Source organism: Myxine glutinosa, chromosome 3 (genome assembly GCF_964187855.1).
Source record: "Myxine glutinosa chromosome 3, kmMyxGlut1.1, whole genome shotgun sequence".
Classification (NCBI taxonomy): domain Eukaryota; kingdom Metazoa; phylum Chordata; class Myxini; order Myxiniformes; family Myxinidae; genus Myxine; species Myxine glutinosa.
The window spans coordinates 162,814,414-162,836,500 of NC_136263.1; the positions used below are offsets into that span (position 1 = coordinate 162,814,414).

The window sequence follows — 22,087 nt, forward strand, 5'->3', positions numbered from 1 at the left end:
TTGATACGTCGGCATACGCTGGCTAAATCGTCAAGGTGTGACAGGGGCTTAACACTCCAATCCCTTTGTCAAAACTGCAAAGTAGAACGAAATCTCTTCATTTCCATGGTGACAGAGCTTAGAGACTCACTTCAAAATAATTAAACAGTTTCTTGGCAATGGTCATGATGCCGGACCCTTTGGCATCGCTCCCACAGCAGCAGTTAGGGCAGGAATTTGTTCACGATGCCGGCAACAGCTCGCCGACTCTTCGGAAATGAAGCCGTGGGGTCCTTAACGTCCACCGAGTAACGCCAGCAGATGGCATTTCCATTTCAGATCCATCCTGGGACGGCACACATATCGAAAGTTGTGTCGGCATTCAAGCCCGAGATAGACGGCTTAGAGACGAATGTGCATAGAGAGCACGTTACCCCACAGTATGGAGGAAAAGGACATGGGAAGGGTCTTGTGAACTCTGACTCGGTTGTGCTCTCCAGAGACTTACAACTTGCAGTGACAAATGCAGCTACGAACTGCCCCCCTGGTGGTTCAACCTGGTGAGACATCTCGGATGGACGTTAAACTGGTGCCATGCACTTCTGTGAATGGACAAAGCTGGGAAAAGTTCATCGATATTTAACGAATCAAAATCGGTGGTGTTGGAGCATTTGTTCTGAATCTGGGAGGTTGGTGGTTCCAACCCGGGTCGAATCACAGATCTCTTGAGGTCGCAGTTCAGACCTCTGATGTTTTTGGGAGGGAGGGAGGATGGGTCATTGGGTCAATAAGTTGAAGTTCCAATACATGACAACCTGTGTCCGCGATATTGAAATACCAGGTTAAAAACAACACACGTCACACACATCTTACCACTTGCACTAGCATAGACCATCCAGACAGCAAAGCTGCAAACAAAACTATATGGCATTAAAAAAACTAGAGGTTCCAGGGAACCTGAACTCAACTAGTCTATATCGATATGGTTAGAATATGCATAATAGAACCACAAACTATATAGTTTATGTTTGTTTATATGTGTTTTCAAATATCTAAGTGGCAAAAGGCACAAGTTTCATCAAAGTTGATCAGTATTTGCGACTTTTAGAGCTTGGACGTCGTCCAAACTGATGTTTATGGGTCAAGCCATGTCATAGGTCACAAAGAGGTCATTTTTCGGACATCGTCAAAAGCCGTAATATATGTGTTGAGGTTTGTTACATACTGTTTACACACCAAGTTTCAGCCTTCTAGCTACATTAGGAAGTACCAGATTGACAAAAAATTTTTTTCAAAATGGCCACCCAGCCACGCCCATTTTTGGGCGTGCAACGCCCAAATGCAATCCCAAACTAGTTTATGTCTTAAAGATGGTGCATGACAAGTTTCATCAACTTTAATCAATATTTGTGACTTTTAGAGCGGAGACGTCGAATTGTTTAAAGACAGACAGACGACAGACGGACACTGGGCGTCGACAAAAACTCAGCTGGACATAGTCCAGTTGAGTTAAAAAAAACTGGCAGTATTATAATAATTACTGTGCACATCCCAATGGAAAAATGAGTTCGCATGTGCAGAACGGACGGATTCGCATTCACGTCACCAAAAATTCCAACTTTTTCTTTCCTTTATTTGTACCAAAAAAGACATTTGTTTTAAAATACGGAATCCAACCATCTGCGACAAAACATCGACCAGAAGAAAGAAAAAAAAAAATTGAAGAAATTAACGGACAAAGGAGATGGGGCGGGCAAGGCGGCACCGACGATGCAATTGGCAGATGGTTGATGCAAAGGGGGGACCTGGGAGCGCAATCGAGCACTTGCTCAGTTATTCCAGATCAAAAACGAAAAAAACAAAACAAAAGAAAACAAAACAACAAAACCAAAAAAAGAAAGAAAAAATTTCATTAAAAAAATAATAAATTCAAGGCGCCGAAGAAAGAACAAAGGGTGCACTGTTGGTTCTTTTAATCTACGACATGTCCATTTTAACGTTTCTCCACCCCAAAGGGCATCCTGCAATGCCTTTTGATAAAAATCACACGACACACCTTTCCCACTTACCCCTCCTATGGAACAAAGGTAAAGCACGGTATACAGAAAGGAGGGAATGATGAAAAAAAATAAAAATAAAAAGTTTGAGCGCCAAATTTGCATCGACTACACGTGTGAACGCCATGCTTCCAAACCCAATATCAACAAGGGAGGGAAGTGAGTGAAAGTACAAAGAGCGGATAATCACGGGAATGAGAATATTCCCCTTCCCCCCCCCCCCCCCCCCCCCAAATCCAAATTCCATCTTGTCGTCCTTTACAAGTAGCACTTCCTCAACATGCAGCTTCCGCTCCTGCACCCGGCGGGTACTACGGGCCGTAGACACGGGGAAGAACAGACGAGCTCGAGTGCGAATGAAGAGGCAGGGGGTGCGCGTCGATGTCGGCATAATCAATGGCGTGGACCAGAAACGTTTATACAGAACTTTACAGGAATGGGAAAGTCAAAGCAAAAATTAAAAAGAAACGGCAATTCGGCTGGAGGGAGAGAGAGAGAGAGAGAGAGAGAGCGAGAGAGAGAGTGAGAGAGAGAGTGAGAGAGAAGAGAGAGCGAGAGAGAGAGAGAGAGAGAAGAGAGACAGAAGAAATAAAATAAAATAAAGGGGGTTGCACGCCTAGTCGTCTTCTCCATCATCATCACCCTGCAAAACAATTCAACAATGACGTCACTTCTGGTTACCAAGAACAAATGAAGAAAAAAGAAAAGAAAAAGGAATCGGCCTGTGCCGTGCGAATTGGCTGGATAAGACTGGACCTCACCTCGCCCTCTTCGCCTTCTTCCTCTTCGTCCTCCCCTTCGTCCTCTCCTTCCTCCTCATCAATATCTTCAAGCCCCTCTTCATCTCCTTCTTCCTCATCATCCTCATCCTCATCTTCTCCTTCCTCTCCTTCCATGTCGGGAGCCTGATGCGCAGAGAGCACAATCAAACAGGAAGTGGTTAACATCTGAAGTTCAACATCACATGAGGTGCGGCAACCAAAGCGCACGTATCAAATCGGACGAACATTCACACACTGAACAGACCACGTGATGGGAGCACCGCCCAATTTGTGCACTTTCCCGAGAACCTGTATCAAGAATCAAAATGGAACAATTCATCGGGAATCAGGGTCGGCGGAGGAATTCGGCTGGTCGACGGCATTGCAGGCGCATCGGGGCGACGGCGGCGTACTTTGAATACGATGAAGCGTGCGACTGAGAAAAGGGACAATTTGCCCCGGATGATTAAACGATGACCAAAGATGGCGACCGATTACACGTACATTCTGCAGTGCGCCACACGGGCGTCCAGTGTGTTCAGACAGACACCCACTTAGTTTAGAGTCTTTAGACAAACACACAGACAGATCAGAAACACCCACTCCCCTTGGGAGCAGCCTGGGGTTTTGGGGGAGGGATAGTGGGCGGATGCAAAATTTGGTGGAAATTGGCCCAGGCCTGTTTTTCTGTACACAGGTATAAAGAGAATTGCCTTATTCAATATAGCAGAATGGCGACAGCGCTTCACATCCTCAAATTCTGGCACCAGACAGTCATGGGCCGGGACAGTCGTAGACCGGGTGCCTGTAGTGTCTCGTGGTGGTTTTCGCAACGACAAACGCAGACGTTCTTTGGCGCTTTTATACACAGAGAATAACAATTACAGGTTTACAGGTATGAACTCACCAGGTAAAACTGCAGTGGGTTTGGCCATATGTCGTCCTTGATGACCTCACCCAGCTCGTCGGCTCCTGCATCCGAGTGATCGGAAAACCAGGTGAAGAAGCTTTGCGGCTCCTCGTGCTGCCGCTTACGGCTCCCCTTTCCTTTCGATTGGGCCGTGCGCTTGGTTAAGTCCTGGTCACACAAAGGGAGAAAGGCGCGAGCTTCACGACAGCCTTTGGGTAAACATCATCACCGTTAAAGGACCATTTCGACATTTTATTTCAAACATGTAAAACTGTCTGGAAAAATAAATAAAATCGCATACCGCCAGGGACCGGACATGGACAATCTCGGACATGAACAATCTCGTTAAGGAGTGGAGGGGGTGCCTGAACATTGGACTAGTCACACGGACAAGAGCGCAGGAACATTGGATTAGTCACACGGACAAGAGCGCAGCAACATTGGACTAGTCACACGGACAAGAGCGCAGGAACATTGGATTAGTCACACGGACAAGAGCGCAGGAACATTGGACTAGTCACACGGACAAGAGCGCAGGAACATTGGACTAGTCACACAGACAAGAGCGCAGGAACATTGGACTAGTCACACGGACAAGAGCGCAGGAACATTGGACTAGTCACATGGACAAGAGCGCAGGAACATTGGACTAGTCACACGGACAAGAGCGCAGGAACATTGGACTAGTCACACGGACAAGAGCGCAGGAACATTGGACTAGTCACACGGACAAGAGCGCAGGAACATTGAACTAGTCACACGGACAAGAGCGCAGGAACATTGGACTAGTCACACGGACAAGAGCGCAGGAACATTGGATTAGTCACACGGACAAGAGCGCAGGAACATTGGACTGGTCACACGGACAAGAGCGCAGGAACATTGGACTAGTCACACGGACAAGAGCGCAGGAACATTGGACTAGTCACACGGACAAGAGCGCAGGAACATTGGACTGGTCACACGGACAAGAGCGCAGGAACATTGGACTAGTCACACAGACAAGAGCGCAGGAACATTGGACTAGTCACACGGACAAGAGCGCAGGAACATTGGACTAGTCACATGGACAAGAGCGCAGGAACATTGGACTAGTCACACGGACAAGAGCGCAGGAACATTGGACTAGTCACACGGACAAGAGCGCAGGAACATTGGACTAGTCACACGGACAAGAGCGCAGGAACATTGAACTAGTCACACGGACAAGAGCGCAGGAACATTGGACTGGTCACACGGACAAGAGCGCAGGAACATTGGACGAGTCACACGGACAAGAGTGCAGGAACATTGGACTGGTCGCACGGACAAGAGCGCAGCAACATTGGACTAGTCACACGGACAAGAGCGCAGGAACATTGGACTGGTCGCACGGACAAGAGCACAGGAACATTGGACTAGTCACACGGACAAGAGCGCAGGAACATTGGACTAGTCACACGGACAAGAGCGCAGGAACATTGGACTGGTCACACGGACAAGAGCGCAGGAACATTGGATTAGTCACACGGACAAGAGCGCAGGAACATTGGACTAGTCACACGGACAAGAGCGCAGGAACATTGGACTAGTCACACGGACAAGAGCGCAGGAACATTGGACTAGTCACACGGACAAGAGCGCAGGAACATTGGACTAGTCACACGGACAAGAGCGCAGGAACATTGGACTAGTCACACGGACAAGAGCGCAAGAACATTGGACTGGTCACACGGACAAGAGCGCAGGAACATTGGACTAGTCACACGGACAAGAGCGCAGGAACATCTTCAGCAAAGCTCGCTGCTTGGAATATTAGAAACATTGCAAAGCATTATTGGGTCTTCTTCCGCTTGCACCGCCGTGCGAGGGTTCACGAAACTCATGAACTTTACTCAATCATGAAAACTTGAGATTTTTCCCTCCAAAACGGGGTCAAAGTGGATTTTAACAACGGCTGTGCCTTCGAGCAAAAGGAAGGAAAACTTCCGCTATGGCCGATGTCAGTATGCGCTGTAAACGAGAAGAGGTCAGTCTGGATTAACCTTTCCTCTGAGGAACGGTGCGGCCTGATCAGACAAAGAAACTTTTATCCGTCAACACCTGACGGTGAAAGCAACGGTGATGGGAGGGACAAACTGGCAGGATGGGCAAGTCGTGTGGGTGGCAGGGTGGCCTCCAGGTACGCACACTCACCTCCAATGAGGCTAGCATGGGTTCCCGGTGAACGTTCCTCGGATGTACGTTGAAGTGGGCCTCCTGTCTGCGGCATTAGTTGATGGACGTTAAAGATCCTAGGATCTCGTGTGAAAAGTAGGCAAGCTATCGCCGGCACCCACAACAAACTCCTACCAAAATCTTAGTTGACTATCAGGCCGGCCGGTTCATGGAAGACTTGGGCCAACCCACAAAAATGCAGGAACAATTGTACCTGTTAATGTCGAACTCGTTCCTTCAGGTCGTGTCCGACTTCTGGTGACATTCATGATCAAATTTCTCCAAACATTCCTATCCTGCACTGTAACGGTCCAACGTTTGATGAAAGGCCCAACGTTTTATTAGATATGGAAGATAATCAGTCAGCTCGGATGCTCTTCGTGAAGGTAACCATGGGATATTGTCAACCAACCAACGTTAGCAGCCGGGACAGCACGTCCAATGTGCACCTGAGGCACGGGCACAGTACGCCGTAACGTACGGCCTGCGAAGCACCAATCTGAGTTCGTGGTTTGATAGGGAGTCGAACCCAGAAAAAAACATCCACGCTAAGCGTGCACAATGCTGTCAGACCTGAAGACAAAGCTGACCTTCTATTGATAAAACAAAAAACTATTGGAGCGGTGATCGAGCACTTATTGCAAGGCTAAAAATAAGGCGCGGTTACCTACTCGATACCTAGCAAGCTTTCCCTCGAGGACAACAGCAGGTGTTAAATAACAACGTACAATCACATGACGCTCCATTTTAATATGTAAAATAAATACAATTTTCTCAACCTTGTGAAATGTGAGATTCGGCTGGAGAGATATGGTGAGGGTGCTGGAAGAGTGGTGGGGAGATTCGGCTGGGGGGATATGGTGAGGGTGCTGGAAGAGTGGTGGGGAGATTCGGCTGGAGAGACATGGTGAGGGTGCTGGAAGAGTGGTGGGGAGATTCGGCTGGAGAGATATGGTGAGGGTGCTGGAAGAGTGTGGGGAGATTCGGCTGGGGGGATATGGTGAGGGTGCTGGAAGAGTGGTGGGGAGATTCGGCTGGGGGGATATGGTGAGGGTGCTGGAAGAGTGGTGGGGAGATTCGGCTGGAGAGACATGGTGAGGGTGCTGGAAGAATGGTGGGGAGATTCGGCTGGAGAGATATGGTGAGGGTGCTGGAAGAGTGGTGGGGAGATTCGGCTGGGGGGATATGGTGAGGGTGCTGGAAGAGTGTGGGGAGATTCGGCTGGAGAGATGTGGTGAGGGTGCTGGAAGAGTGGTGGGGAGATTCGGCTGGAGAGATATGGTGAGGGTGCTGGAAGAGTGGTGGGGAGATTCGGCTGGAGAGATGTGGTGAGGGTGCTGGAAGAGTGGTGGGGAGATTCGGCTGGAGAGATGTGGTGAGGGTGCTGGAAGAGTGGTGGGGAGATTCGGCTGGAGAGATATGGTGAGGGTGCTGGAAGAGTGGTGGGGAGATTCGGCTGGAGAGACATGGTGAGGGTGCTGGAAGAGTGGTGGGGAGATTCGGCTGGAGAGATATGGTGAGGGTGCTGGAAGAGTGGTGGGGAGATTCGGCTGGAGAGATATGGTGAGGGTGCTAGAAGAGTGGTGGGGAGATTCGGCTGGGGGGATATGGTGAGGGTGCTGGAAGAGTGTGGGGAGATTCGGCTGGAGAGATGTGGTGAGGGTGCTGGAACAGTGGTGGGGAGATTCGGCTGGAGAGATGTGGTGAGGGTGCTGGAAGAGTGGTGGGGAGATTCGGCTGGAGAGACATGGTGAGGGTGCTGGAAGAGTGGTGGGGAGATTCGGCTGGAGAGATGTGGTGAGGGTGCTGGAAGAGTGGTGGGGAGATTCGGCTGGAGAGACATGGTGAGGGTGCTGGAAGAGTGGTGGGGAGATTCGGCTGGAGAGACGTGGTGAGGGTGCTGGAAGAGTGGTGGGGAGATTCGGCTGGAGAGATGTGGTGAGGGTGCTGGAAGAGTGGTGGGGAGATTCGGCTGGAGAGACATGGTGAGGTGCTGGAAGAGTGGTGGGGAGATTCGGCTGGAGAGACATGGTGAGGGTGCTGGAAGAGTGGTGGGGAGATTCGGCTGGAGAGACATGGTGAGGGTGCTGGAAGAGTGGTGGGGAGATTCGGCTGGGGAGATATGGTGAGGGTGCTGGAAGAGTGGTGGGGAGATTCGGCTGGGGAGATATGGTGAGGGTGCTGGAAGAGTGGTGGGGAGATTCGGCTGGAGAGACATGGTGAGGTGCTGGAAGAGTGGTGGGGAGATTCGGCTGGAGAGACATGGTGAGGGTGATGGAAGAGTGGTGGGGAGATTCGGCTGGAGAGACATGGTGAGGGTGCTGGAAGAGTGGTGGGGAGATTCGGCTGGGGAGATATGGTGAGGGTGCTGGAAGAGTGGTAGGGAGATTCGGCTGGAGAGATATGGTGAGGGTGCTGGGAGAGTGGTGGGGAGATTCGGCTGGGGAGATATGGTGAGGGTGCTGGAAGAGTGGTGGGGAGATTCGGCTGGAGAGATGTGGTGAGGGTGCTGGAAGAGTGGTGGGAAGATTCGGCTGGAGAGATGTGGTGAGGGTGCTGGAAGAGTGGTGGGGAGATTCGGCTGGGGAGATGTGGTGAGGGTGCTGGAAGAGTGGTGGGGAGATTCGGCTGGAGAGACGTGGTGAGGGTGCTGGAAGAGTGGTGGGGAGATTCGGCTGGAGAGATGTGGTGAGGGTGCTGGAAGAGTGGTGGGGAGATTCGATTGGAGAGACATGGTGAGGGTGCTGGAAGAGTGGTGGGGAGATTCGGCTGGAGAGACATGGTGAGGGTGCTGGAAGAGTGGTGGGGAGATTCGGCTGGAGAGACATGGTGAGGGTGCTGGAAGAGTGGTGGGGAGATTCGGCTGGAGAGACGTGGTGAGGGTGCTGGAAGAGTGGTGGGGAGATTCGGCTGGGGAGATGTGGTGAGGGTGCTGGAAGAGTGGTGGGGAGATTCGGCTAGGGAGATGTGGTGAGGGTGCTGGAAGAGTGGTGGGGAGATTCGGCTGGGGAGATGTGGTGAGGGTGCTGGAAGAGTGGTGGGGAGATTCGGCTGGGGAGATGTGGTGAGGGTGCTGGAAGAGTGGTGGGGAGATTCGGCTGACACCTGAGGTCATGGGTTCAACTTCAGCTCGAGGCTGTATTGCTGAAATATTATGGATTTCGATTTTACGTTCATAGAAACAAAGACAGTTTTAGGAGGGGAAGTACCATGCCAGTTTTAGGAGGGGAAGTACCATGCCAGTTTTAGGAGGGGAAGTACCATGCCAGTTTTAGGAGGGGAAGTACCATGCCAGTTTTAGGAGGGTAAGTACCATGCCAGTTTTAGGAGGGGAAGTACCATGCCAGTTTTAGGAGGGGAAGTACCATGCCAGTTTTAGGAGGGGAAGTACCATGCCAGTTTTAGGAGGGGAAGTACCATGCCAGTTTTAGGAGGGGAAGTACCATGCCAGTTTTAGGAGGGGAAGTACCATGCCAGTTTTAGGAGGGGACGTACCATGCCAGTTTTAGGAGGGGAAGTACCATGCCAGTTTTAGGAGGGGAAGTACCATGCCAGTTTTAGGAGGGGAAGTACCATGCCAGTTTCAGGAGGGGACGTACCATGCCAGTTTCAGGAGGGGACGTACCATGCCAGTTTCAGGAGGGGAAGTACCATGCCAGTTTCAGGAGGGGAAGTACCATGCCAGTTTGAGGAGGGGAAGTACCATGCCAGTTTTAGGAGGGGACGTACCATGCCAGTTTTAGGAGGGGACGTACCATGCCAGTTTCAGGAGGGGACGTACCATGCCAGTTTCAGGAGGGGAAGTACCATGTCAGTTTCAGGAGGGGAAGTACCATGCCAGTTTCAGGAGGGGAAGTACCATGCCAGTTTCAGGAGGGGAAGTACCATGCCAGTTTCAGGAGGGGAAGTACCATGCCAGTTTTAGATGGGGAAGTACCATGCCAGTTTCAGGAGGGGAAGTACCATGCCAGTTTTAGGAGGGGGAGTACCATGCCAGTTTTAGGAGGGGAAGTACCATGCCAGTTTTAGGAAGGGACCTACCATGCCAGTTTCAGGAGGGGAAGTAGCATGCCAGTTTCAGGAGGGGAAGTAGCATGCCAGTTTCAGGAGGGGAAGTACCATGCCAGTTTCAGGAGGGGACGTACCATGCCAATTTCAGGAGGGGAAGTACCATGCCAGTTTCAGGAGGGGAAGTACCATGCCAGTCAGGGTTTGAGCTAAACTAAAAACTAGCTCATTAATGACGTTCAAAGTGGGGTGGGCACTCTGCCTGCTCAACCAGGCGTGATCTCATCTACACAAGCGCCACTCCACACTTCCTGTTTCACTGTTTGAATGGTGACTCGATTCGGGTGAGAAATAATTATGCAAAGTAAGCGTAACTCACTGAGCAAGGAAGGGAGAATGGTCGAGTTGAACCATCATGCAAAAAAAAAGAAGATGATGAAAAAGAAGAAATCCTTTCTTAAATGCAAAGCTCCTTGTACGGAATGATCTTTTGCCAATTTCCAGCACAACTCGTCATGAAACTGCAGTTTGCCACAAACCCCCCTTTACAACACAACAGGTCAAACTAATAGCACTCGGTAGCGCACAAACCTCCGCCAGGCTGAACAGTTTACATTTTGTATCCCAGTGATAGGTCGGATCTGGATCCGGACCTGACCCGAAACCTAATAGATTTGTACTTGTCACACACCGAGCCTGTCCACCAAATGCCATCTGAATTTGTCCACATCTTGAGATATCCTGTTCACAGACAGACAGACAAACGGGAGTGGAAACAATCTCCATCCATGTTTGGTGACGGAGGTAACAATGGCCTCCAGGCAGGTATTCTCATGCTCCGACTTCTCGTTTCCTCTCCTTGCGAGTGATCAAACTGTTGGTGATGTGATTGGTGCACCACATCACAAACACCTTTAAGCCCAGACATGAGGAAGCCTCCGGCTTGCGGCACCTTTTGATATTTGGTTCAGTATTCCACACAACTATTACGAAGGAAGGACTGGCAGGATAATATGGAGGCACGCAAACTAGCCGACGAGCCAGGCCTGTCTAGCATAGGATTGAATCTCGACTCGGCTAGAACCTGCCGGTGTTTTGCGAACAGGGGATTCAACATATGCTCCTTCAGATGGACATTAAACTGGGCGGCCTTTCTGCTAACATTAGTAGTCGTGCACTTTTGCCTTTAATAAATGTCTGAACAGTCCGAGATAAAAAGAGATTAAGGAAGTGAATATTTGGTTTTATCATTGGCTGTGGTTGATGTAATGGCGTTAAGAAGCATCCACTTGTGACGTACAAAAGGGTTTAAGAGAACAAGGTATTTTGAAGACACAAACCTTTCCGCTCTTCCACTTGATGTCGCTGGACTTGGACGAAGGGTCACCATTCTCATTCAAGTGAAACTCCTTCGAGATCACCTTATTCTCAAAGTAGGGATTGTCGTCAAAATACTGTGGGCACACAAGGAACCAGCACGTGGGGTGGGTTAGGAAGGCACGAAGTAGCACGTGCACGCACACATCGCACCGAAGGGGCATCAAAATAAACAGGGACGCCATTAATCTTGGCCAGTGCGGGGTGGGGGGTTCAATGAAGGGAAGAGTGCGCAGAGTGGAATTTCTTTTTAAAGAAATGGACAAATATCCACCATTTTGCAAAATCATTTAAAGCACCCAGATTGTGAAGCCGCCAGAGCAGCGTCCGAAACAACTCACAAAATCTATTCTGTATCCTGACTTGATGTCTTCAAACTCGGTGACTTCGACTCTGGTGAGGAAATGAAGAGCTTCCTCGTCCTCTTCGTCCAAAAGGGCAGACACTGCAAGAGATGAGCGTCGTTACGTAAAAGGCCTTGCTTTATGCACGCCGGATGGGTATCAAGTCAAAGTAAAAGCGAGGAGCGGCTCGAGTCTCGGGTATTAACCCTTCGTCAGAACAAAAGAGCTTTGAGGGCGAAAGGAGTCTCTTTTGCTCCGACGAAGAGTCGAATCCGGGAGCATCGGGAACGTCTTGCCTCCCACGGCCATTAATGGAGTCTCGTCAGCTTAGAGTTGATAAAATCCGTTGTTTTCACACGCCTGCTGACACCAAGCTTCACAACGACCATCCAAATGCATCTTTTATACAGCTAGGCCGGGTGGTTAGTTGGGACCTTCTTCACTTTCGCCAAGTCCTCGACTCTCAAGCACCAATCCGAATGGCCGTCCTGTTTACAAGCATTGGTGCACCGATCCAGTTGATGTGAAACAAAACTCGCCAAGTGAAGGGTCACTGCACTGAATGATGGTTTTTAAAAAGTCTGCAAACGACTACGTTTGCATTTCCATTACATATCGATTACTCTTATTGCATTCACGCCAACGCGCATCGTCCGTCTCCCAAAGCCTTTTCCTGCAGCAACAAAAATGGATCCGTCCAATTCAGGTCCAACACCTACCTTGGGGATGGTTCACAAGCGTGGACACCCAGAAGTTGGGGATCTTGGCAATGAGCTCCGATCGCTTTTGAAAGAAGGGCTGGCGCAGCTTGTTGTACTTTTGTTCCACCTTCAGGATCTCCTCACTCGCTTGCTCGTTGAGCCTTGAACGTCACAAGAGTCCAGTTTAAAAAAAAAAGGTCAGACAGTGAAATTGTTTGTATATAATCGTTAGGCTAAAACTACAATCAATATGTCAAAACACTACAACGGAGAACAGCACTCGGTAGAGCGCACACCTCCGCCAGGCTGAACAGTTTACGTTTTGTATCCCACTGATAGGCCGGATCTGGATTCGGACCTGAACCAAAATCGAATCGGCTTGTTCTCGTCACCTAACTAACTCATCCACCACGTTTAGTCATAACTCGTCCACAACTTTTTAAAATATGTTATTTATCGCTTTTCACCCGATCTCTCAATGCCGAATCACTTAAAGAATTAAATAATTCTAATATCTGAATCCATCCTGACAAACAAACAGACCTGAGGTGGCAGAGGTAAGAAGAATGCACTTCCACAGAAGTTAGCCATTGGATCGCAGGTCACAAAGTACAATATTCCTTTTCCCGCCCAACCAAAAATGGAATAGCAACGCGTACTCAAGTCCCCTTGTCATTTATGATCCATTTTCCTTCAAATCTCGAAATGGCACAGCAGCTGCGACCTAAATAATGCAATTAAAGGACAATGACCTCTAGGAATAAAGCATGTTCAGTGGAAGCCAAGATAGGCCAGGCATCCGTCTTACCAACGCACAACATTACATTTGCAACGATGACGTATGGCAGCCAAGTCCTGACGGTCAGGATCCACATTGTGGCAGATCGTCACAGGTCCCAGAACGATAAGGGGTCCCAAACGAGATTTAAAAAGATTCTCAAAAAATACGTGGAGCACGTATTGAATAGGATGCTTCAGATTTGCCAAACCGAGCAAACCTGTGGGCCTCGGCTCCACTATTCGACAAGATGTTTCTAGCTCAAATAAACTTCTTTTTTGGGGGGGGGGGAATTTCAAGAACGCGGAAGGCAGAAAAAACAGAGTACAGGCATGACGACATGAAAGTGCACCAAGCCTTGCCAGGGTAATTAGCAGCCTCACCCCTCGACCCATCACCAAATCACGTGAAACATCGTTCACGCTCGTTTCTGGGCATTTATCGGGAGCGAATAATGAAATGTTTTTATCCAAATCAATTTGTGGATACTTTGCACTGTTCAAATACTTTGCGATTAACACGACGGGATTTCAATGGTGTGAGAGAGACGGGTGGTTTGGGGAGAGATGCAACAGACACACGCAGACCAAGTAACACATCGAGCATCTACAGTAAGTGTCTGCAGTGATTTACCATGATAACCTTTTGCGCTCACAGACTATAGTGTGGACATTTTACAGTGTTGAGGGAGGGGGAGGGTTGAAGTAGGGGGGCACTTCCTGCACCGTTTTCACCGTCTCGTGCCAATTAGGTGAGCCGGATATAATGGTGTGTGGTTCAACTATACCATCATGTTGGTACGTACGCTCATCAGCCGTTACTTTGCAGCTGAATTACACCTTTTCTTCCTCTTTGATCACACCGTCACTTCCTGAACCCTATATCTATCCTCTTACTGCCCAGCAGTCCTTAAAGTCTGCAATAATCAGCATCGAAAAGCAAGCCATGCAAAACTCCATCCCTTCACTATCATCATCATCATCATCACTATTTCCACTTCCCTCTGCTGTCCCCAACACTCCCCCAAACCCTTCACATGTCACTTTCACCTCAAAGCCCCCATTTCTGCTCCGTACCAAACAATGTGGAACTTCCAGCATCGGAGCGGAGAACCGGGCTAACATTACTAATCTCTCCTTATGGGTCTCGTTACTGTATTTTGAGTTTCCTGCTAAACAGGCATTCCTTTCGCAAAACATTATCTATTCCTGGCAACCTCGTTGCACTCAATGTTTGCCAAGAACTTTAGACAATAGATTCAGGGAGCTTGTGACAAACAATGCCACCTATTTACCTCAAATCTATTAGATCGGCTCAAAAGCGCGGCAATTTCACGTGTAAAACAAAGCCAAACCATAAATTTCAAAATAATTCAATAAATAATAATTCCAAATAATATTAATTAGATATTATTATTATTATTTATAATAATAAATATTATTGTTATTAATTAATTAATATTAATAAATAATAATAATTTTCAAAACCATAGACAATTAATTGGTGCAAACATGTAAATGTAAATTTGAACAAAGCCAAACCATAAATTTCAAAATAATTCAATAACTAATAATTCCAAATAATATTAATTAGATATTATTATTATTATTTATAATAATAAATATTATTGTTATTAATTAATTAATATTAATAAATAATAATAATTTTCAAAACCACAGACAATTGGTGCAAACATGCAAATGTAAATTTGAACAAAGCCAAGCCATAAATTTCAAAATAATTCAATAAATATTATTATTATTAATTAATTAATATTAATAAATAATAATAATTTTCAAAACCACAGACAATTAATTGGTGCAAACATTTAAATGTAAATTTGAACAAAGCCAAACCATAAATTTCAAAATAATTCAATAAATAATAATTCCAAATAATATTAATTAGATATTACTAGGGCATGCCCGTACTATATCTATATCTAAAATTATATCCCCCCCCTCTATTTACATGAAATGGTTTGGTCCAAAGCGAACGGCTTGCGGAGTTTGGTAAAGAAATCGCCATAGCGTGCACAAACGCGCAGGAAAGCGAAAGAATCGCAAATTAGTTTTAAAACATAGTTTAACGCCAACATAGCGGCAACATAGTTTGCCAACGTGAAATAAATGAATACGCTCTCAAATGTGCCGTCCGAGGCAGAGTCTGTTCGCCACGTTCGGCACACGTGATAACTCGCTGCTCTCTGATTGGTTGAATCGTTTTTTGGACATAGCTCGGTAACTACTTGTCCGATTAATATGAAACCTTGAAAAGGCACATCCTCGGGTCCCCAGCAATATACCTGGCAAGTTTCAAGTATATCGGACCCGTGGTTGTCGAGAAACAGCGGTCACAGACAAACACACAGACAAACACACACACACACACACACACACACACACACACACACACACACACACACACACACACACACACACACACACACACACACACACACACACACACACACACACACACACACACACACACACACACACACACACACACACACACACACACACACACACACACACACACAGATTACTGGAATTATAGATAGATTATTATTTATAATAATAAATATTATTATTAATAATTAATAAATAATAATAATTTTCAAAACCGTAGACAATTAATTGGTGCAAACATTTGAATGTAAATTTGAACAAAGCCAAACCATAAATTTCAAAATAATTCAATAAATAATAATTCCAAATAATATTAATTAGATATTATTATTATTTATAATAATAAATATTATTATTATCAATTAATTAATATTAATAAATAATAATAATTTTCAAAACCGTAGACAATTAATTGGTGCAAACATTTAAATGTAAATTTGAACAAAGCCAAACCATAAATTTCAAAATAATTCAATAAATAATAATTCTAAATAATATTAATTAGATATTATTATTATTATTTATAATAAGAAATATTAAAAAAAAAAAAAAAAACACCTTTAGAGGCCATTTTTCCCCGCAAAGTGGGGGTTGGCCTTTTTTCGGGGACGGTGGTTGTTGTTGTTTTTTGGTCCCCTTTTTGAAGCAATGTTTTACGGCCGGATGCCCTTCCTGACGCCAACCCTTTTTGCCGCCTTTAACGACAAACAGGGAATTACCAGTGAACTGGTAGTACTCAATTAGCCGACCTCGGAAGGATGACAGGCTGAGTCAACCCCCCTAGCGTTAATTCAGCGATCGAATGGGATTCGAACCCAGGATCCTAGGATCCTAAGCCAGCACCCTAGCCGCTAGCCCAACACCAGGGACTTTATAATAATAAATATTATTATTATTAATTAATTGATATTAGTAAATAATAATTTTCAAAACCATAGACAATATTAATTGGTGCAAACATGTGTACCTCCTGAACTGCCACCTTCCTGCCTTTCACAACTTAAACTTCGTTTTCGATATGCGGTAAAGATCCAACAACCCTTCATGCACGGCTAACACGGACCTCATTCCCAAAGGGTACGACAGGATCTGTCCTTTCGCCAAACCGGTGCAGACTCACAACGGGCAATTCATTATTGGTCCACAAAATGTACCATTTGCTTTCATAAGCTTTCACTCCATGTCTGCCAGGATTCTTCTCAAATAAACATTCGGCCGGAATAACATCGCACTTATTTGTCACGATTGTTGTTTTATGGAGAAGATCACCGGAGAGGAGTTGCATCATCATAATCATCAACCGATGATGCAACGTAATCAGTTTTTGAACTCAAGTAGCTGATATTAGAACTTTATGTTGACTGCCTTAACATGCAAGGTTTTTCTTTTTAAACAATTTCCAGTCTAGGCCTTGTTTCTGTCATAAAATATCTTTAATAACAAAGAGGTGGGTATTTTTTTACTACAGATAACAGCGGTATTGATTTTGGGGCCTGATTTTTGTGGAAATTAGCTTCTCGTATCGAAATGTATTTAAAGCCCCCTTTGGAAGCTAAAACCCAATTTCACTTCCTGTATCCATGCCTGCTCCATGTACTCCTGGCAAGATGAACTCCCACCTTGGTAGCTTGGCCGAGCATCACAAATGCTACATCAACTCGTACATACACTGCCATGGCCTTCCATGAGGTACGAGGCCTGATCCAGGCAACCCTAACCCCTGATTTTCCAACTCAGCATCTTCAAAATGGATCTTTTTACCTATTACATCAATGACAAACTTCCCTGCGGGACTCAGACGATATACTCGTTACGGTTGCGATCTCAATGGCTGCAGACATAGTGGAATCTGGCAGTTCACACATGGCAACTTCCTTTTCCCTGCCTGTGGAACCAACTTCCGCAGTCTCATTCTTCCCTCCAGGGCTTCAACACCGCTGTTCACCACCATCTCACGTCATCCCCCAACCACAACCATGGTCTTTTATACCCCCATTAACCCCTCAAGCTCACCTCTTTCCAAGTTTACAGTTCTCCCTTCCTGAGAGTTTGCTTCTGTACCCATCCTGTCCAGCCCAAACCCTCATTCTTCCCCACATCCCTTAGTTCTCCAAGCTTCCCTCTATGTTGTCCCTCAACCCTGCTGTTGGTGTGCCCCCTCTTGCCCCCCATCCTCCATTTGTACTGTTCAGTCCCGATCCATCCCATCTTCTATCTTCTCCACGAGCCTCAATCACAAAAAAGAAGATGGTGTTCAACGTCGGGGTGTTGACACTTAGAGCATTCTTATTCGAATTTGTGAAAACGATAAACGCTAGCAATAAATAAATAAATTAATGTGAAAAACAAAAATTTTGCTTCAGTTTTCGTATATTCATGATTCAGGTCAAATTAACTCGGTTTTCAAAAACTTCAACCTACACTTGTCGCACCCCCTAAACAAAAAAAGGTCTCACTGCAGGTCACAGTTAAACCATAATGGTGTCATAAATTGGGGTAAAGATTGGGTGTGCGGGGTGGGGGGAGGGTCATGAAGGCTCGGGCTTTGTGAATGCTCGGGCCTTGGCCCTAGACTAGTGGAAGGCTTAGAGCCTAAACCACTGGGCCTAGATAGAGCAGGTGCCCTCTTCTTCAAAGAAGAAGAAACCTGTATGCGAGATCGCTCACAAACTTCAGCCTCACCTGTCGATTTCATTCTGGACTTCATCGATTTGCTCAATTGCCTCTTGTTGCTCCTTTTCTGTTTGGGAACATGATGACATCAACATTTGTAGTAGGGTGTGTACTTACAATAATCGTACAACACTTCAAACAATCATGGCGTAACCCGTTTCCCCATCAATAAGCCATCCTGATAAATAGTAAATAAATAATTAAATCCATTAAGCTCCCAGGGATTTACATCAAATTCAATATGGAGGGAAAATTCCATTTTTAATAATGAAGAAAAAAAACAACTAAACTTTACAAATTTTTTAACTTAAAAAATTAAAAAACAAACTGTATAAGTTTAGTGTTCAATAAAAAAGACGAAGGTGCAAATGAGAAAGAATAGCTATATAAAAGTTTGGCCAAATGGAAACCACCGACACGTTGCGGACAATCAGAAGCACGTGGTTTGGCAAACACTGACATGTCGATGGAAGATGATGTAATCGTAGCGGATCCGAGGATTTTACCAAATCTTATTTAACGGGATCTATATCCGGCCGTTTGATAGGTCAGGAACCATCAAACGGTCAGAAATGGGTCAGGAACCATCAAACGGTCGGAAATGGGTCAGGAACCATCAAACGGTCGGACATGGGTCAGGAACCATCAAACTGTCGGAAATGGGTCAGGAACCATCAAACGGTCGGAAATGGGTCAGGAACCATCAAACGGCCGGAAATGGGTCAGGAACCATCAAACGGTCAGAAATGGGTCAGGAACCATCAAACGGTCGGACATGGGTCAGGAACCATCAAACGGTCGGACATGGGTCAGGAACCATCAAACGGTCGGAAATGGGTCAGGAACCATCAAACGGTCGGACATGGGTCAGGAACCATCAAACGGTCTGACATGGGTCAGGAACCATCAAACGGTCGGACATGGGTCAGGAACCATCAAACGGTGGGACATGGGTCAGGAACCATCAAACGGTGGGACATGGGTCAGGAACCATCAAACGGTCGGACATGGGTCAGGAACCATCAAACGGTCGGACATGGGTCAGGAACCATCAAACGGTCTGACATGGGTCAGGAACCATCAAACGGTCGGACATGGGTCAGGAACCATCAAACGGTGGGACATGGGTCAGGAACCATCAAACGGTGGGACATGGGTCAGGAACCATCAAACGGTGGGACATGGGTCAGGAACCATCAAACAGTGGGACATGGGTCATGAACCATCAAACGGTCGGACATGGGTCAGGAACCATCAAATGGTCGGAAATGGGTCAGGAACCATCAAACGGTCAGAAATGGGTCAGAAACCATCAAACGGTCAGACATGGGTCAGGAACCATCAAACGGTCGGAAATGGGTCAGGAACCATCAAACGGACGGAAATGGGTCAGGAACCATCAAACGGTCGGAAATGGGTCAGGAACCATCAAACGGTCGGAAATGGGTCAGGAACCATCAAACGGTCGGACATGGGTCAGGAACCATCAAACGGTCGGACATGGGTCAGGACCATCAAACGGTCGGACATGGGTCAGGAACCATCAAACGGTCGGAAATGGGTCAGGAAGCATCAAACGGTCGGACATGGGTCAGGAACCATCAAACGGTCGGAAATGGGTCAGGAACCATCAAACGGTCGGAAATGGGTCAGGAACCATCAAACAGTCGGACATGGGTCAGGAACCATCAAACGGTGATACATGGGTCAGGAACCATCAAACGGTGGGACATGGGTCAGGAAGCATCAAACGGTGGGACATGGGTCAGGAACCATCAAACGGTCGGACATGGGTCAGGAACCATCAAACGGTGGGACATGGGTCAGGAACCATCAAACGGTGGGACATGGGTCAGGATGTGGGGAAGAAAAAAAAAACGGATGATAGGTCAGAGAAAAACGCGCGAAAATACTAATTGAATATCCAATATGGTTCGTGCCGAAGCATGGAGGCGATGGGTGCTCGGGGTTCACCAGGACGAACACGTTGCGAGGTTTCAAATCCCGCGCGGACGCCTCATTATACCCAGAGCTGGATCCGCATGTCACGGTCACCTCACGACTCCCCCCCACCCCCCACAATGACCTCGCGAGCCACGAGGTACCGCCACAATTCCCTCCCGAGCCACGAGGCGGCCCCCAACCCCGATGAGCCCCCACAATCCACGAGGCACCCCACAACCCCGAAGAGGCCTCACAATTACCTCCCGAGCCACGAGGAACCCTCCAACCCCGATGAGCCCCCACAATCCACGAGGCGCCCCCCCCAACCCCGATGAGCCCCCACAATCCACGAGGTACCCCCAACAATCCACGAGGCGCCCCCCAACCCCGATGAGCCCCCACAATCCACGAGGTACCCCCAACCCCGATGAGCCCCCACAATCCCGATGAGCCCTCACAATTACCTCAGGATCCACGAGTTGTTCCGGGCGCCCCCACGTGTTCCCTCACGCGCGCACACTGCGCCGCCACCAAACTCGATCTAGAACTAGAACTACACAATGGCGCGACCGCGTGCGTCTCGTCAACCAAATCGATCGTCGAACAGCGAAGAAAAGGCTTTGGAGGAAGTGGCGGAGGAAACAATTAAAATTAAAACCCGGCGCTGCGTCCTCTCCAAAGTGTCCTTTGTCTCGGGAAGGAGGGGCGGCCGGGCCGGGAACATGGAGAAGAAAGCGGGGAGGGACAGCAGGAGAAAGGGGAGGGCGCAGGAGTGCTCCATCTTTCCAATCCGATCCTCCATACTTTCTCGTGGCGCCAAATATCTCTCGGCCTTGCAAAGAAAGGCGCCGAGGGGAACGGGGGGGAAAGACTCTCAGGACGGAGACTCCGCCGAAGCCGCCACGCACATGGCCGCTCAGGAGAGGCCTTCCCCACCACTCAACGCGCCGTCACAATTAAGATGGCGCAGCCGAGGACGAAGCAGAGAAAAAAAAAAAAAAACAGCCCCACCACCAACGCCGAACAACCCCCAGAAAATACAACGAAAAACACATTTGTACTTAATGGTGAGGGAGGGGGCGGGAAAAAAAGCGCCATGACGGGCCCACTAAACATGGCCGGCATGGAGCCCAGGTGCGTGTAAGACCTGACGCCTCCTCCGCACCGTCGTGGTTCGAGTTCACGTCCTTCTTGGCGACTTTGCTCGCCGGTCCCGACATGATGAATGCGCCTCGATGTCCTCGTTGCAGCCGGCGTGGTATCGCTACTCGTCTTGTCCGCCTGCCGTTTGCCTCCTGAACCGGGCGCTCGGGATCCCAGGCGCACGAGCTAGGGCCACGCTCTTGTCCGCGCGCACGAGAAACGGGATCGGCCTGACTGTGCACACGCGCTCCCCCTCGCGCTCACGACTTGTGACGCCTGCGTCTCTGATTTGCAATGCGCATGCGCACAACTCGTCCACCTACTGAAGGGGAAAAAAATCGGTCTTTCAATAACTTTTTATCCAAATGATATTATAAAGCCCCCAACAACGACATATACTACTGCTGACAAGTTATATAAGCTTCGGTTTACATTTGATTTTCACAGGATCGAAGTACCATCTGAGCGAGTAACTATCGAAGTACACTCCCAACGTCACGGCCTCGATATGGGGCCGTCTATGTATTACGTACGCACCGATGCCCGGGTTGTACGAGTTAGGGGATAAATTGATAAATTGAAAAGCGGACTTTAGAGAGGAAGAAGAGGTTATAAAAGCGTGTGGGTAAAATAAGAAGGAAGGATTGGGAAGCTAAAAATCTATAAAACATGGTTATGGTCGTCGGTTTGTGTTGGATGGGGAATGGTGATTGGTGGTTTTAAACGCATGAAAATTTGTCCAAGTTATTTTTAAATAAAGGTTGCTGTAGATATGGATTCCACCATGTAAGTTGGGGATTTGTTC

At 47.6% G+C, this 22,087-nt stretch overlaps 1 protein-coding gene across 2 annotated transcripts; it reads right to left on the reverse strand.

The window, feature by feature from the left end:
- Window positions 1-1,591: 1,591 nt before the first annotated feature.
- SET (SET nuclear proto-oncogene) lies at window positions 1,592-21,606 on the reverse strand. Of its 2 annotated transcripts, none has more exons than XM_068109880.2 (8): window positions 21,287-21,606; window positions 18,205-18,262; window positions 12,352-12,494; window positions 11,630-11,733; window positions 11,252-11,365; window positions 3,705-3,875; window positions 2,798-2,941; window positions 1,592-2,679 (listed from the first exon to the last, which is right to left on the reverse strand). In XM_068109880.2, the coding sequence occupies exons 1-8, from the start codon at window positions 21,357-21,359 to the stop codon at window positions 2,653-2,655; spliced, it is 834 nt and encodes a 277-aa protein (XP_067965981.1). In that variant the 5' UTR covers window positions 21,360-21,606; the 3' UTR covers window positions 1,592-2,652. The 2 variants fall into 2 exon arrangements, with proteins under 2 accessions (XP_067965981.1, XP_067965982.1); XM_068109881.2 differs by having other exon boundaries at window positions 21,305-21,578.
- Between the last annotated feature and the right edge of the window lie 481 nt (window positions 21,607-22,087).